General features: G+C 48.4%; 1 protein-coding gene across 3 annotated transcripts; it reads left to right on the forward strand.

Annotated features, from left to right (window-relative positions):
• Positions 1-6367: 6367 nt before the first annotated feature.
• Ergic3 (ERGIC and golgi 3) lies at positions 6368-15598 on the forward strand. 3 transcript variants are annotated; one of them, XM_008840749.3, is made up of 14 exons: positions 6368-6561; positions 6699-6769; positions 6888-6975; positions 7158-7277; positions 7869-7962; positions 9040-9205; positions 9294-9351; positions 12388-12402; positions 13047-13078; positions 14006-14102; positions 14182-14246; positions 14830-14966; positions 15048-15103; positions 15383-15598. In XM_008840749.3, the coding sequence occupies exons 1-14, from the start codon at positions 6474-6476 to the stop codon at positions 15460-15462; spliced, it is 1167 nt and encodes a 388-aa protein (XP_008838971.1). In that variant the 5' UTR covers positions 6368-6473; the 3' UTR covers positions 15463-15598. The 3 variants fall into 3 exon arrangements, with proteins under 3 accessions (XP_008838971.1, XP_008838972.1, XP_008838973.1); XM_008840750.3 differs by lacking the exon at positions 12388-12402; XM_008840751.3 differs by lacking the exon at positions 6699-6769 and having other exon boundaries at positions 6420-6561.
• Positions 15599-16568: the final 970 nt, after the last annotated feature.

The following is a 16568-nucleotide window of genomic DNA, read 5'->3' on the forward strand; positions in this document are numbered from 1 at the left end:
GTTTTTTTTTTTTAATTTTCCATACCCTTTGCTTGAGTGGTCCAGTCCTTCAACTTTGTCCTCCAGTGTTGATATGCTGTTTTCCATTTCATTCATTCTAGAATCTTTCTCCTGTTGTTCCAAGTTGGCTTATTGAGTTTTGCACTTCCTTCATTTCTGCTAGAGTTTTCTTCAATGTTTCCATCTCTTTTGTGAATTCTCGCAGAAGTTTACCCTATCTTCTTTTAGTTCTTTGATCAGTTTGTTTGTGTGATCTTTAAATTCATTGAATTCCTTGATCATGTTTATGATTGTTCTTTTAAATTCAGTGCCCTGCTTATCTCTGGGGGTTCTCCTTTTGGCAGTCTTCTCAGGCCTGGTGGAGTTTAGTGGGGACATAGTGTTATGACTTTCCATTTTATTATTCTTTTATTGTGATTTTGGCATGTGAATTATGATTCTGATATGAGAATTAAGTTGAAGTATGCTTCTATTTGTATTATCAGGGTGCCTAGGTCCTTTCCTTATTGTTTGTGTAAAGCTGGTTGGTACAGGTTTCAGGTTCTCTCAGGTTTTATTTCAAAATAGCTTCAGATCAGCTATTCAGGAGCACCCACAGAAGCCCAAGTCAGGTTCCAGTTAGGTGCACTCAGGCTTCTTTCTAAGGTTTGGACCCTCATTAGCAGAAAGTCAGAGAAAAATTGGGAAATTCCCTTAAAGGGGGGGGTGAAATTTTGGGACTCTCAGTTGGTCTGCTGTGTTTTCAGCCCCTATGCCAGAGGGAGGCCAGAACCTGGCACTCTCTGTCAGTGTGCTGAGATCACAGCCGCTACACCAATGGAGATGCACTCAGGCTTCTTTCTAAGGTTTGGACCCTCATTAGCAGAAAGTCAGAGAAAAATTGGGAAATTCCCTTAAAGGGGGGGGTGAAATTTTGGGACTCTCAGTTGGTCTGCTGTGTTTTCAGCCCCTATGCCAGAGGGAGGCCAGAACCTGGCACTCTCTGTCAGTGTGCTGAGATCACAGCCGCTACACCAATGGAGATCAGAGCCCACCCTCTCATGCTGTCTGCTAGGATCTCAGCCTTAGCCTACCAAAACCAGATCTGCCCTGGGGCCTTAGGAGGGGCCTCACGAAATCCCAGGAAGAAGGATGGGTTTGGTGCAATTAGAGGAAGCTCACCACCATGTGGAGGCAGGATCCAGGTGCTCTCAGGTAGTCCCCTGAGTTCTCAGCCCCTATGCCAGAGGGAGGCCAGAACCCAGCACTCTCTGGCAGTATGCTGAGATCACAGCTGCTACACTGCTACACCAATAGAGGTTCAGAGACCACCCCCTCAGGCTGTCTGCTAGGATCTCCACAGGAAGCATTCTTAACCATTGAACCATCTCTCCAAGCCCCTGATGGACTGTAACTTGTAAGATGAAATAAACCCTTAAATTGGTTTTGATCATGGTGCTTATCACAGCAACAGAAACCAAACTAGAATACTTCCTCTAAGGGTACAGTTCTGTCAAGGGCCCATCTTTTAAAACTCTTATCATTAGTGTGTATGAGTCGGTCACAGGATGACTTTTGAAAGTTCTCTCCTACTGTGAGTTCCAGGGATCAAACTCAGGCTGTCAGGTTTGTGTGGAAATTGCCTTTTACCTACTGGGTCATCTTGCCAGCCAAATTTCCCACCCTTTTTAGAAATATTCATTTTTCTTAGGTATATGTATGTGTCTTTGTGTATGTGTACATGTGGGTGCCCAAGGAGGCTATGAAGGCATCAGATTCCCAGGAGCTGGAGTTATAGATAGTTGTCAGTTGCCCAACATGGGTGCTGGGAACTGATCTTGGGTCCTCTAGAAGAGTAGCAAGTGCTCTTAATCACTGAGCCATCTCTCCAGCCCAAGACCCAATCATTTAATGATGTATCATCTCTTCTCCCTCTATGGGTACTTATAATCTAATCTCTAAGGAGGCTCTCCTCTACTTTGACAGGAACCATAAGGTACTGTATAGTCATAGAAGAATTCTGACTTTATTGTCTGATTAAGAAAGGCCTGTGAAACTATTTACTTCCTTTTTTTGATCATAACAAAAAAAGTCATTTCCTCTGAATAAATGTAGTTGTTGGGGAAAAAAATGAAATACCTTGATGAATGCTGTAAGAACTCTGCATTTTGATAGAAAACTCTGTTTTGTTGATTTAGATTTACTTGCTAAGCTTGCCTGTTCTGCCTGATTTGTATCTACCACACATGGATGATTAACCTAGTTGAAATGCTAAGAATTGAAGTGCTGTAAACCTCCTTCCTGGACCCTGGACCCCAGACTCAGTTGCTTTACAATGTGTCCTGTAGGCCTGTTTGCACATACCAGATAACCGATAAGGAACAAAGAGAAGGAAGTCGCACCAGGCTTACACCAGATCTAGCCTTCCTGGAAAAGATGTTTAACCGAAACTATAGCTTTTAGAAGATGTTTGATCAAAGTGTCTGCTGAGGAATGCTTTTTGTGTAATGACTATGTGGGCCTATATAATCTGTATCTGACACTGAATGGGGGTCGATCGTTCTGACCAGACTTGCATGTCTTGGGAAACCGGTCGACCCCAGCCGGCTGGAAAGTAAAGACTCTGCTTGATTTTTACATCTCCAATCCCGTGTATTTGTTATCTGGAGGGGACCCATCGAGTCACGGACCCTAACAGTAGTATCTAACAAATTCTAGTTTCTGGATGTATTACTCTCCAGTGTACAAGATCATTTATATAAAAGTGCTCCATAAACTATAAATTTCTGTGTTAGTAGGAATTGTTATTTACTACAAAAGGAAGAACCAAGCCCATAGATTGTTGACCCTTAAGCTTCATTAAGAGTCACACCCATCCTACCCCCAGAGGTAAAGTCTGCTCTCAAGTTTATTACCTTTTTCAACTCATTCACTTTCAGCCCTTGAAGATTTTTCTTATTATTTTTTAGACAAGGTCTCACTTATGTAGCCCAGGCTAGCCTTGAATTTGTGAAACCTGTGGTCTCAATTTCCCAAGTGCTGGGATTATAGGTGCATGCCTCCATGTCCAGTTACAATTTTGCTTGCTTTTTAAGGATTTGACTCTAATTTAATAAGATACTTGATATTCAGCATTTCAATAAATTTTACTGCAAGAAAGTTCCCAGATTAAGTTTGTAAATTGAGGGGTTGTCACTCAGTGGTAGAAAACTTACCTGGCATGTGTGAGGCCCTGGGCTAGACCCTAGCAACACAGACACACACTTGTCCACATATTGCTGGAAATAGACCCTTTATTTAATTTTCTCACTGGTTATTGTTTTATGCTTCAAGGCCTACAGACAATATGTGACTAATATTGAAAGAAGGTTCTTCCTTAGATAAGTCATACCATAATGTAAATAAGTTTTTACTCAGACTCTTAGCCCAGAATTCTTCAGACTTCCTTGAGAATATGTTAGTTCATTTAATGTGAACATATAGCATAATAAAACTCACAGAATGATTTCTTCCTTTTGTTTATCTCGTTCATGTCTTTCTCTTGTTTAACTGCTATAGTGAGAACTTCAAGCACTATATTAAATAAGAGAGGGAAGAGTGGGCTAAGGTGACAAAGATAGCCCATTGCTGGCCTGAAAACAGATAGACCAGTGAATTGGAATAGAAGACTCAGAAATAAACCAACATGCTATGGCCACCTAATTATCTTTTTAATGTGTATGAGTGTATTGCTTGCATGCATGTAAGTGCACCCATACCATGCAATGCCCAAAGAGGTCAGAAGAGGGTGTTGGATCCCCCTGGAATTGGCATTATGGACAGTTGTTAACCGCCATGTGGGTGCTGGGAACTGAATCTGGGTCCTCTGCAACAGCGGCCAGTGCTCTTAACCACTGAGCCATCTCTCCAGCCCAGCCACCTCATTTTTGACAAGGGTACCAAAAACATGCAGTGGAAAAAAGATAGCCTATTTAACAAATGATGCTGGTGAAACTGATATCCACCTACAGAATGAAATTAAATTCATATCTTGCACCTTGTTCAAAAGTCCAGTAAGATGTAGACTTTTCTCTAGTATAGCTCTATTCCTTCTCTTTGTGCTGTACTTGTAACATATATTTTAAAAATGAGGGGCTGCAGAGATGACTCAGCAATAAGAGCACTTCCTGTGCTTCCAGAGGACCTGGGTTTAGTACTCAGCACCCACATTGCAGCTCACAACTGTCTGTAACTCCAGTTCCAGGGGACCCAATGCCCTCCTGTCCTCCAAGGGCACTGCGTGCATGTGGTGCACTTATATACACGTAGGCAAAACACTCATACACATAAATATTTTTTTTTAAAAAATATATCTGGCCAGGTGTGGTGGCACATACCTTTAGTCCCAGCACTCGGGAGGCAGAGGCAGGTGGATCTCTGTGAGTCCAAGGCCAGCCTGGTCTACAGAGTCCAAGACAGCTGGGACTACAGAGAGACCCTGTCTCAAAAAGACCAAAAAAATAAAAACAAAAATAAAAATAAATAAATAAATCTGAAGGGGCTGGAGAGATGGCTCAGCTCACTCATAGCAGATGTGATCATCTGCACAAGATCTGCACGTGATTGTGCCTGTCAATGCCAGGGTTTCGAACCAGCCACCCCTGGGCAGTGATGATTGGGGATGAGTAAGCACGCCTGTTCGCCAGCCCACGCTGCCCCCAGTACCGGGGACACTCAGACACAATGGGGAGTCTAGTCAAGCAGGGACTCATTTATTGCAGGTGTTACAAAGCTTATAAAGGCACCTGGAACTCCCCGCTACGCCCCTGAGGGTGTATCTTAAGGATGGTCCCCCGCTGATCATGCACTCCTCAGCAGAGCAGAAGTATTCTTCAGACTTTCAAAGCAAGCCAGGCGGCGCCCCCAGTAACTTCCTTTAGGACCTATGCAAGGTGGGGCCTTTAGGTCCCCACATGTCAGCACCATCATGGAAAGGGGAAAGGCTCAGGGAGCCTCATTCTTCCTTGATTTATACAGATAATGATTGATGGGGGAGGGAGAGACATTTTCTTCTGTGGAGTGGTCATTGGTAAGATGCACATGCTTGTGTATCAAATCCCTACCCATGCTCCTGTAAACAATGGAAACGTCATCATGAGGTCCATTATGTGTAATCAATAGATACTAGTAAGAACATTTAAGGGCCAGCAAGACGGATCAGTGGGAAAAAGCATTTGCCATGCAATCTGACCACCTAAATTCAATCCCTGAAACCAGTGGATGGAGAGAACTGACTCCAGAAAGTTGTCTTCTGACTTCCACAGGCATGCTGTGGCATGTGTGAACCTGCACGTACATAGACACACACACACACTATACACAGTAAATAAAATAAATAAAACATTAAAAATAGACTTTAAATCTTTAAATTGGAGGGAAAGATTCAATATGGGGATGTAGCAACTACCCAGCAACATAAAAATGAGTTTCTTAGAAGTGAGATTACCTGAAGTGGAATTTCTGAATCAAAACCTATGAGCGGCCAGGACCTGAGGCTGAGGCAGGAGGTGTCCAGGAGTTCTAGACCAGTCTGAGGAACATAGACCCGGTCTCAAAACAAAACCCCAAACTTATGAACCTTTGTCTTTTAGTGGTGCCGGCTGTAGGTGGGTAACTGAGCCTTTAGAGGCACTGGGCTACAAGAGGAAGCAGAGGTGGGGCTGCTTAGTTTCCACTGTAGTCTAGGCCTGGGGGGTGGCGCACGTGGGAAAGCCCACGTTCTGTGCAATGCCTTGGGTTAATGCAGAAAGCGGTGCTCAGGGGCAGCCCTGGGAGGCTGTTTGAGTTAAGGACCCAGGGAACTTTCAGGTCCAGAAGTACTGGATTGGCATCAAGTTCCGCCAGGGACCAGTTTGGTCTTGGGAAAAATGGGAGTTAACACCCACTTTCTTTTCAAAAACACATTTTAATTACATTTACGTGTGTTCACGTGAGTACCACGGCATGCCTGTGGGGGTCAGTAGACAAACTGCAGGAATCGGTTCTCTCGTTCCATCCCGCGGGTACTGGGATTCGAACCCGGGTAGACTTGACAGCACGCGCCTGCATCCTGGACACCTGGCCAGTCCTTTAGCACCCCTTTTCAGGGCGTAGATGCGCACACGCCGGCTGCCTTGCCAACACCGCGCTGCCCCACCTCGACTTGCTGATGCTCTAAGTGCGAACCAATTATTCGCATTTCAGGCCAATTCCCAACTGATGATGATGACGCTACACTTGGCCCCAGCCCCACGCAGGCCCCACGCGGATGACCACCTCACCATCGCTCCCAGCACTCACAGTGCGCCAGGGGGCGTGGCCACACCGCGGGCCTCTCGAAACCCGGGTCAGGGGTGGGGCCACGTAGGCACTGCTGCGCCTGCGCAAGGACGGGAAGGGGCGTGGCTCCGGCTCCAGGCCGGAAGCGGGAGGCTGAAGGGGCGGGCCGGCTGCTGTCCGCTTTCCGGCCGGTCCCCATGGAGGCGCTGGGGAAGCTGAAGCAGTTCGATGCCTACCCCAAGACTCTGGAGGACTTCCGGGTCAAGACCTGCGGGGGCGCCACGGGTAGGTGTCGGCGCGGCCCGGGCCTCGGGGAAGGAGGCGGCCTGGCCTTTGGCCCGGACGCCCTGACTCTTAAGTGGCCTGCTGAAGGCCGAGGGGGTGGGACACAGGCCATTGTCAACCTGGCTCCCGCCCTGCAGTGACCATCATCAGTGGCCTTCTCATGCTCCTGCTGTTCCTGTCCGAGTTGCAGTATTACCTCACCACCGAGGTAAGGGGCGTGGCCTTGAAAGTGGGCGGGGCTTGTCATTCTAAAGAAGGACCCTAAGAGGTGGGAATGGGAATGGAGAGGCCTGGGGCCAAATCTGATACAGGTAGTGTCGGTACAGGTGCATCCTGAGCTCTACGTGGACAAGTCGCGGGGGGATAAACTGAAGATCAATATCGATGTACTTTTTCCACACATGCCTTGTGCCTGTGAGTACCTCACAGTGGGTGGGAGTTTCCATATGGGCTTCCAGATTAACATCTCCATTTTAGATCCCAGGAAATCCTCTTTCCCCTAATCCAGGTCTACCACAAGATAGGTGTTTCCCGTCCAAATTCAGGTCTCCAGATCCCTATAGGCCTAGTACCCTAACTTGCCTTCCTGCTTCCAGATTTGAGCATTGACGCCATGGATGTGGCTGGGGAACAGCAGCTGGATGTGGAACACAACCTGTTCAAGAAACGGCTAGACAAGGATGGCATCCCCGTGAGCTCAGAGGCGGAACGGCATGGTAACCAAGGGAGGGGGCCAGGTCTCAGATCCCAGAGCGGTACATATCCGGGCCCTGCCTCCTGGCAAGTGAGCTATTGCAGGCTCAGTGACATTCTAGCATCTACTGATTGAGTGGAACCCTTTAGGGGTTGAAGAGATGGCTCAGCAGTTAGAACAGAATACTTTATTTGGTGTCATTCTTTGCCTGTTGTAGTTTGAATAACACAGGGGTGAGGATGGGTCTTACATGTCATTGCATTGGTGGAACTTTTTCTTGGTCTTTTTGAGACAGGGTCTCCATGCAGCTCCAGCTGGCCTGGAACTCTCTATGTAGACCAGGTTGGCCTTGAACTCACAGAGATCCTCCTGCCTCTGCCTCCAGAGTGCTGGGATTAAAGGCATGTGCCACCATGCCCAACCTATTACTTCTTTATTAAGAGACTCAATATATGTGAAGTGCTTAATACCTGATCCATAATATATATTATATAAATATTAGTGCCTATTTAACTTTGGTTATTTCCAACCTACCAGCCAATGTAGGAGCTAGGGCTACAGGTGTTACCATGTCTGCCTCCAGCTTATGCTTTTACCTCTGCCTTCCCCTTAGAGCTTGGGAAAGTCGAGGTGACAGTGTTTGACCCCGACTCTCTGGACCCCAATCGCTGTGAGAGCTGCTATGGTGCTGAGTCAGAAGACATCAAGTGAGCCAAGCCCTGGGGCATATGGCGGGTTCTATCAGGCACTGTCAGCCAGCCTCAGCCTTGTTCAGATGTGGCAGGTGGGGAGATGCATGCCTTGTCATGGATCCTTGTTCAAGTGACTAAGGTTTATATGCAGGTCCTTTATGGCAGCTGCAGACCTCAGGATAAGGCCGAAGTGGTTCTTGCTTTTCAGACTGAAGAAGCAGTTCGGAGGTACTCTCTGGAACCCAGCTGCCTTGTTTCCAGCCTATGTTTTCAGTCCAAGCCCCATTACCTCTATATGTTAATAAAAAGGGATAGTAACACCATCCTTCTAAAAGTCACATAAGGATTAAATGCTATGCAAAGCACTAAGACAAGTGGTCTAAGCTGGATTATTAAGTCCCTAATATTGGTAACTGCTGTGTAGTTTCCTGAGCCCTGCCCAAAAGACTGACTAAATAGGTCTAGGAACATGTTCTTTAAAAAAAAAATTGGAGAGGGCTGGCTGGGGTTAAAGTTAGTGCCAAGTAGACAGAAGGCCCTGGAATCTCCAGGACCACCAAAAGAAGTGACTTAAAATTTTCTACCTTGAGGCTGGAGAGATGGCTCAGCAGTTAAGAACACTGGTTGTTCTTGCAGAAGACCCGGGTTCAAATCCCAGCACCCACATGGCAGCTAACAATTGTCTGTAACTCCAGTCCCAGGGGATCTGACAGCCTCTTCTGACCTCTACGGGCATTGCACGACACGGGTGCACTTACCTACATGCGGGCTATACACACATACACATAAAATAAAAACAATAAATAAAATTAAAATTTTTTTTCCATCTTAACCATTTTTAAGTTCAGTGGCTTTAAAGAATATTCACAATGCTGTGTGACCATCACCACCTTCTCTTTACAACTGTTCGCTGTCCTAAACAGAATAACAGCGTGTATTTTGAACAGCCTGCTCCCACTGAGGACACAATGGAGAGCATTTAGTGGTCAGGGATGAGGCTGGTAGAGACTACACAGCAGGTGCAACCCCTTGGGCTTTGCTTCCCCAGGCAGCAGTGCTGGTCATGCACTTAACCTCTCCCACTGTGTTCAGGTGCTGTAACAGTTGTGAAGATGTGCGAGAAGCCTATCGCCGTCGAGGCTGGGCCTTCAAGAACCCAGACACGATTGAGCAGTGCCGACGAGAGGGCTTCAGCCAGAAGATGCAGGAGCAGAAGAATGAAGGCTGCCAAGTATATGGCTTTTTGGAAGTCAACAAGGTACCAGGAGGGATGGAGGTGAGGCAGGACAGCTGGGCTGGAAGAGCTCCACTGTTGAGGTGAAAATGAGAGGAAATGTCCTCTACAGGTGGCTGGAAACTTCCACTTTGCTCCTGGGAAGAGCTTCCAGCAGTCCCATGTACATGGTAAGTGATCTGTCATTGGCTGGGGTGGTTTAGACCCTGAGTTCCCTCTTGGCAAGTTGGAGTGACCCTTACCTGCCCATTGCGCTTTTATCATTGGCCCAGAGCAGGACAGCAGTTTGGCACAGTAGTAAAGAGTACAGGCTGAGGGCATGTACCTCAGTTGGTAGATGTCTTACCTAGCATGTATGAGGCCCTAGGTTCAATCCCTAGCACAGTGGTGTGCTAGAGTGGGGGGGGTATGACACAGAGCTTGGTTTAAGTAGGCACTTAAGTAGGCTTTGTGTAAGTGGCAAGCCCCCACATCAGGTGACTTGTGTGTGAAGCTTTAGGCAGGCAGATTGAACTCAGATCCTGTTTTCTAGAGCTATGTCATACTGGGAAGCATGAAGCCCTCCCTGTTTAGTTTCTTCTGTAAAGTGGGGATGATTTAATATGTCCCTTAATGTTGAAATGAATAAGTGAGATTCATTCTCATTCTTTTTTCATGGATATATTCATTCGATATTAATAATCATCTACTGGATACCACATGTTAGTCTAGACATAAAGATACAGGAGTCAGTAAGGTCCCTGCCCTCAGAATATTCAAATAAAGAGACAGCTACAATCCCAGCACTTGGGAGGTGGAGGCAAGAGAATTAGTTCAAGGTCATCCTAAGCTACATAGCAAGTTTGAGGCCATTCTGAACTACATGAGACCCTGTCTCAACCCTCCCCCTCCCAAAATAAAAAAAGAAAGAGACATATGTAAAGGACATGATATGTCAGATACTAATACGTGGGCAAAACAAGGCAGGAAAAAGATGGAGGACCATCTGTGCTGTTGTATTAGGGAACTTTAAGAAAGACTCTGTGGGTTACTCTTGAGCAAAGACTTGAGGAAAGTGAGGGAGTCAGCAGTGTAGATGTCTGGGGAGCTTTCCAAGCTCAGGGTGCAGTAAAAAAGCCAGGGTGACTGGAGCAGAAGGGCATGGTTAGGTACAAAGTGAGAGAGATAACAGCTATGGAGGTGTGAAGGAACTTGGGCTTCTGTGCAGTGTGAGATGGAAAGCCACACAGGGCTGTGAAGAGGTACATGGTCTGACTTAACTTTTAGAAGGTAAGCAACACCTGCCTGCTCTGTGTAGAAGATGGAAAGGATAACTGGTGGGGTAGGAGGGAGCCAGGAGAGTGGCTCCTGGGAGCCAGGGAATGGGCATTCCGAAGTCTTTATCAGATGCTCCTAGACACCGAGCAGAAATTGAATGTGGATATACTGCACGGTGGTCATTTATGGCCTTGACAGAACATGGGCTGCAACTAAGGAAATGTGAGGCCAAGAGAGAATTCTAAGGTAGGAAATGTTAGAGTACCAGGTGCTCAAAATTGAAACTACAGAGGGATGTAGTCCTGCTAATACCAAAGGGAATGACAGCAGCGGGTGGCTAGGGAGTGGAGAACAAGACCAAGAAAGAAAGGCCATCTAAGAACTGGAGGGCAGGCTGGGAAGGCATGTAAGCATGCTGTGGAGAGTCATCACTAGAATGGTAATGTGTCATTGACCTTACCCAGGAAGAGAGCAGAAGTGATGCTCCAGAGATAAGAGCAACAGTCCTTGGTGTAGAGTCCTTAAGGAGGAAAAAGAAGACAGTCTAGGGCCTTGGGCATGACAGAGGAAAGCAGGCTCAGCTCCTCAGGTGGTTCCAGTGGTGGAAGCACATGAAAAGTCACTTCTAGCTGCTTTTTCTCTGCACTGTAGGAAACAAGGTCATTTGCTGAAGGATGAGGCAAGGGGGATGAAGGTGGTGGAGAGGAAAGGCGTAAGTGGTAGTGGGGGGACGGATGCTGGGGCGTGGAGCAGGGTAGCCAGGCCACTGCTGGGCCTCCTTGGTTTCTGGGGCAGTGAGTAGAAGTGAGAACACATAGCTAAGATAGGCAGAGCATTGGGCTCATCTGGAGTTTGATGTTGCTCCAAGATGCAGAGGCAAGGGAGTCAAGGAAATGTGTAAAGAGCTGATGACAGAACTGGATTGGGTATAAGTAGCTTCCCTACTTTTGCAGTGGAACTGATACCTGTGAGAGAAAGCTAGGCTGTGGTGAAGCAGAAGGGTGAGGGGCCTGGGTAGAGGCTGAAGACAGGTATTGCTGTTATCTGAGAAACAAGCCGATGAGGCCCAAGAGGGTTTATGGGTAGGATGAGGGTTAGGATCACATTGGCAGGTAAGAGCCACCTGGTAGAGTAGTCCAGGGGGGAGCAGGGCTTCTCAGTCTGAGCTGCTCCTAGTGACTGAGGGGAGTGGGCACAGGATCCTGTACGATAGCCCTGTGGATCATTCATGTAGTCTGTCAGGCTGCCATGGAACAGGGTAAGGAGAGCAGGTATGTGGGCCTGCAGGAGCCTGCAGAGCTCTGGAGGCTGGGTAAGAGTGGTCTCTTTACTCTGGAGGCTAGGTGAGGGTGGGCTCACCAAGACTGCAGGAGAATGATGAATATGTAACGCTGAGAGCACAGCAGCATCTCCATTCCTGTGCTTAGGGGCTGCCTTCAGACTCATGAACCCGAAGGCAAGTTACCCTAAGTGCCAGGATTCTCAAAACACCACACTATAGTGGCCAGTGGCCAGAGATCTACCATTGAGTCCTTGGAGCTACTCTCTGGCACCCTTGTTGTTTGCAAGTTGAGTGGTATGTTGTGGTATGAGCCCTTGTAAAATGGACCAGATATTTTCCCATCTTAGATCCTCCCTGTCAGCCCTTTGCAGAGAGCACAGGCTCAGAAAAGTCAAATGATTTACCCAGGATCACACAGCTCAGAAAGAGGCTTTTCAGGCTCTAGATGTTTTGAATTTATGAGGCTGGCTACTTTTGTCCTTGCACCCTCTTGGTCTTTCTCTTTGGCCCAGGAAGAGAGCCTTTGAGCTGAGGCTAGATTCTCTTGCTGAGGCAGGAATATTGCAGTCCTCCCTCTGACCATGGATCCTGTTCCATAGATCTCACTGCGAAGCTCTGAATCTGTTCTCTTCCTCCTTTCTCTCTCCTTCCCTCCCCTATGCTGCAGTACATGCTGTGGAGAGTAAGTGGCCCTTCCCCCAGGGAGGACAAGCCCCCACTTCTAAGGCAGCGGGTCCTGGGATGGGGGAAGTTTGGATGGGTCTGGGATGGAGTGTTCGGGATGGAGTGTTCTCTGACCTGGCTGCTGGGTAGCTGTAATCACTGAGACATATCTTTGAGTAGGGTTCCTTGCAGCAGGGGAATCGGGATTGGGTGGGAAGACTTCTTGTGGAGCAGTTGGTACAGGGAGCCCGTGGGATCCCCTTTGGGGAACTTTGAGGGCAGGGGCAAGAGAGTTGCCCCTTAGAGTTCAGTGGTTTGCCGTTAACTGTAGTTAATGAGAGACCTGTCAATGGGTTTTGTTTCTAAGATACAAGTAGGGCTTAGAGTCCAGGCCTGGAGCTCCCTTCTTCTGTCAGAGAAGAAATAAGGTCTGTGTTATTACCCACTCCACAAGGAGGGTGTGAACTTTCACGGAGGTCCAGGGAAGGCCCGGGATAGCTGTCCTTAAGCAGGACCATAGGAGCCAAGCTAGACGGTGAAGAAGGGGTCAGAGAAGAGCCAGGTGGACCATACCCCAGAGGGAGGAATGAAGCTTGAGCAAGGACTCTGAAGGAGTCAGTAGCCTGGTCCTGCTGCCCTGATGACTCTCTCCTTCTCTCCTAGTTCATGACTTACAAAGCTTCGGCCTTGACAACGTACGTACCCAGCGGCAGCCATGGAGGGTGGGTGGCATGGGAGGTTGGCCTCTGCTCATTTCTGAGATGAGGTACACAGAGAGATCACTCACTGTTCCACTAGGGAGCTAGACTGAGGATCAAGTGAGTAAGATGGACTTTTGAACTTAAATCTGAGCAGACTAAGGGCAGAGATGGGATTCAGCAGAGGAAGCTTCAGAGCAGTCAGGAGGGAGTGAGATTTCTAGAAAATCCAGGGCAGGTATGGACAGCTAAGGCTGGGGAAGTTTGCAGGGCCAGAATACACAGGACTCTAAGGCCACCCTGAGGAGTCTGATCTTTAAGAACAGAGGGCAACTGTTGGCCCATGTTAACTAAGTGTGCGACATAATCAGATTTACACTTTTCAAAATATCTCATGAGGGGACTAGAGAGATGATTCAGTGGTTAAGAGCATATGCTGCTGTTCCAAAGGACTCTGAATGGTTCCCAGTACCCACATTGCAGCTAACAACCATCCATAACCCCAGTTCCAAGGGATCTGACACCCTTTACAGGCCTCTCTGGGCATTGTACATGTGGGTGCATTTACATACACGCAGGCAAAACACTCATATCTCAGGAGGAAGGAAGGTAGAGTAGTTGGAGATGGGACTACAGAGCCAGCATCACCAAGCCGTCAGTGGCTGGCTGTGTGCCCAGTGAAGCATACCTTAAACTCCAGATCCCCAAGAACCTGTGGACTGTGAGAAGGAATGCCTAAGTGGGGAACAGGAGTTGCCTGTCAAAAGCAGTTCTTTAAAGACATAGCTGTCACATACAGGGCTCCTGCCTTCATCTCTCCCCTTCCCCATCTGCACTGACAGACCCAGGCATCCCTGTCTGCCACTGTAAACAGTTTGCATGGCTTGGGTCCTGTCAGGCCTCAGGCACTGATGTTGCTTGCAGATCAACATGACCCACTACATCAAGCACCTGTCATTTGGGGAGGACTACCCAGGCATTGTGAACCCCCTGGACCACACCAATGTCACTGCACCCCAAGGTACCAGCCTAGAAGGTAGCCCTCTCCAGCACCAAAGCCCTTCCCGGCATCCATGCTCAGTGCTTTCTTCTCCCCACAGCCTCCATGATGTTCCAGTATTTTGTGAAGGTGGTACCCACGGTGTACATGAAAGTGGATGGGGAGGTGAGTCTGGGGAGTGCAGAGGTCAGTCTCCTGCTTGTTATCAAGCACTTGAAGACTGGGAAGTGAAGTGCTGCTCCTAATATGAAAACCTGAGCTCCAAAGGGTAGGTGATCTACCCTCAACAGACACAGGCTGGGCGCTACTGGATTTCAGGTGCTTACTCTACTTCCCAGACTGCCTCCATCCATTCCTTTGGTGCTCACTGTCCTCCATTGTCTGCTTGGGCTGTGGTTTAGCCAGGCAAGCTTCCCTTAGTCTGCTGTTCTTCTGTGGTCTGCAGAGTGGTAGAATGCAGGGGCCCAGGGCAAGGATGTCAGTCCCAGCATTATAGAGTGCTGCCAGGAAGAGCTGCTTCTCCTCCTTGGGCCTCTAGTGAAAGCTGGGCAAACCGTCAAGAGCTGGTGACAGGAGCGGGAAATTGGGGTGTGGGGGTGGTCTGGGTGTTCCCCAAGCCTTGTAATGTTAGCAGTGTGGAGCCTTATTCTCTCCCTTCACATAATCAAGGCATGACAAAGACTGGGCTGGGAAGAGTTGGGAGCCAGATTATAAACCCACTCTGACCCTGGCGCCCTTCCTTCCCCAGGTGCTGAGGACAAATCAGTTCTCTGTGACCAGACACGAGAAGGTTGCCAATGGACTTCTGGGTGACCAGGGGCTTCCTGGAGTCTTCGTGCTCTACGAGCTCTCGCCCATGATGGTGAAATTGACAGAGAAACATAGGTGAGGTAGGGGTAGGAGTGGCCAAGGCCCCAGACCAGCAGGAGCAGGATGCCCACTGAGCTTTCCTACTGCCTCCACCAGGTCCTTCACCCACTTCCTGACAGGTGTGTGTGCCATCATTGGGGGCATGTTTACAGGTAAGAAGTCCCAGGGTCCCTGTTTGGGGAGTAGGGCACAGTGGGGGCATGAAACCTGAGCACCCCCAGTACTACAATGTTGGGGATTGAAGTGAGGGTTCATGCTAAGCAGGTGCCATACTGCTGAGCTACATCCCTGATAGTGCCCCAGGTTCTGATGAGGGAAGAAGGGGCATCTTGAGGTCCAAGGAAAATACCAGCCTGGCCAGTTAGGTGACAAGGCTCAAGGTCAAGCCAAGGGCCTGGCCGAGCCAGTGTTAGCCATCATCTCTCTCCCAGTGGCTGGACTCATTGACTCACTCATCTACCACTCCGCCCGAGCCATCCAGAAGAAAATCGATCTGGGGAAGACAACGTAGTCTTCCTTCCCATGGCTCCTTCTCTTCCTCTTCCTGTGGTTATTCCCCAGCCTTTTTCACTGCCTCCCATACCTCTCATCCCTTCACAAAGTCAGCTCCAACCCGTGGTGATTAACACTGATTGTGATAATACTGACTGGTCTCTGTGTGTTTCTTTGGTCTGAATGAAACCTAGAAACCGCCCCTCATCTTAGTCACATATTGAAGTCATTGTGACTGACAGATCAGGCCTCAGCCCTCAGGGAGCCTCATGTGGCCATCCCCTGGCTAACAGGACTTTATTTACACCAAACTGATGTCCGCTCTGCAGCTTTGTCCCCAGGCCCTCTTCTCTGACCACATAGACCTGTCTAGGGTAAGTATCCTGAAGCTGCCATGGCTATGGAGTGGCTGACACCAGTGCCCCTGCTACAGAGCTGAGTGCAGGCTGGGATTTGTCACCTCTGCAGCTAAAGCAGAGGCTGTTTCCCACACCCCTGGACTCAGTCATGTGGTCCTGCTATGCTCATTGACCCTGTTCTGTGCTAAGCCCCACTGTTCTCTTGACAGAAAATGTACAGGTATTTGTAGACTCCTAATAGACACAGAACTGGAAAGCAAGGTGGGAGGGCAGCTGTGTTGGCACACAGTCAGCAACAGACCATTGCTCAGGACCTAACCAGGGTTTCTCATTAGAGCCCTTTTCTCTGTGAAGAATCATAACTCAGAAGCTGGGACAGCAACCAGCAGTTAGTTCATCAGATCATCTCAGAGATTCTGCCTAAGACCATGGCAGGGAAGCAAAGTATAGTAATGACAGCAAAGTCTCTGGAGGGTGCCTAATGTCTGGGTGTTGCAAACACCTGAGGGCTGTGAGTCACCTAGAAATGGGGACTGGCAGCCTCTTTTTGGTTACTTGGAACCATTTCCCTTGTTACCAGTATCCTGCAGTCCTGGTAACCCCTTCATCTTCTCAGCTTACATAGTTTGGGAGGTAGGTTGGTCTCCATGTTCTGGGAGGGAAACAGTCTGAATCTCCCAGCCAGCCACTACAGAGTAAGCCAGGCCCTCTTGGGAGGAGGACAACTTTGCTTGCTTTCTTTGTGATCATGAGGGAGACATGAGGC

Source organism: Nannospalax galili, unplaced genomic scaffold (assembly GCF_000622305.1).
Source record: "Nannospalax galili isolate Female #2095 unplaced genomic scaffold, S.galili_v1.0 scaffold221, whole genome shotgun sequence".
Taxonomy (NCBI): Eukaryota; Metazoa; Chordata; class Mammalia; order Rodentia; family Spalacidae; genus Nannospalax; species Nannospalax galili.

What these genes read in the sequence shown, in the direction of transcription:
- Ergic3 (XM_008840749.3), top strand. Translation starts at nt 6,474, where the DNA reads ATGGAGGCGCTGGGGAAGCTGAAGCAGTTCGATGCCTACCCCAAGACT. An exon ending in TCCACACATGCCTTGTGCCT is followed by an intron (nt 6,976 to 7,157) that starts GTGAGTACCTCA and finishes TCCTGCTTCCAG; the next exon opens with ATTTGAGCATTGACGCCATG. An exon ending in CTCAGAGGCGGAACGGCATG is followed by an intron (nt 7,278 to 7,868) that starts GTAACCAAGGGA and finishes CCTTCCCCTTAG; the next exon opens with AGCTTGGGAAAGTCGAGGTG.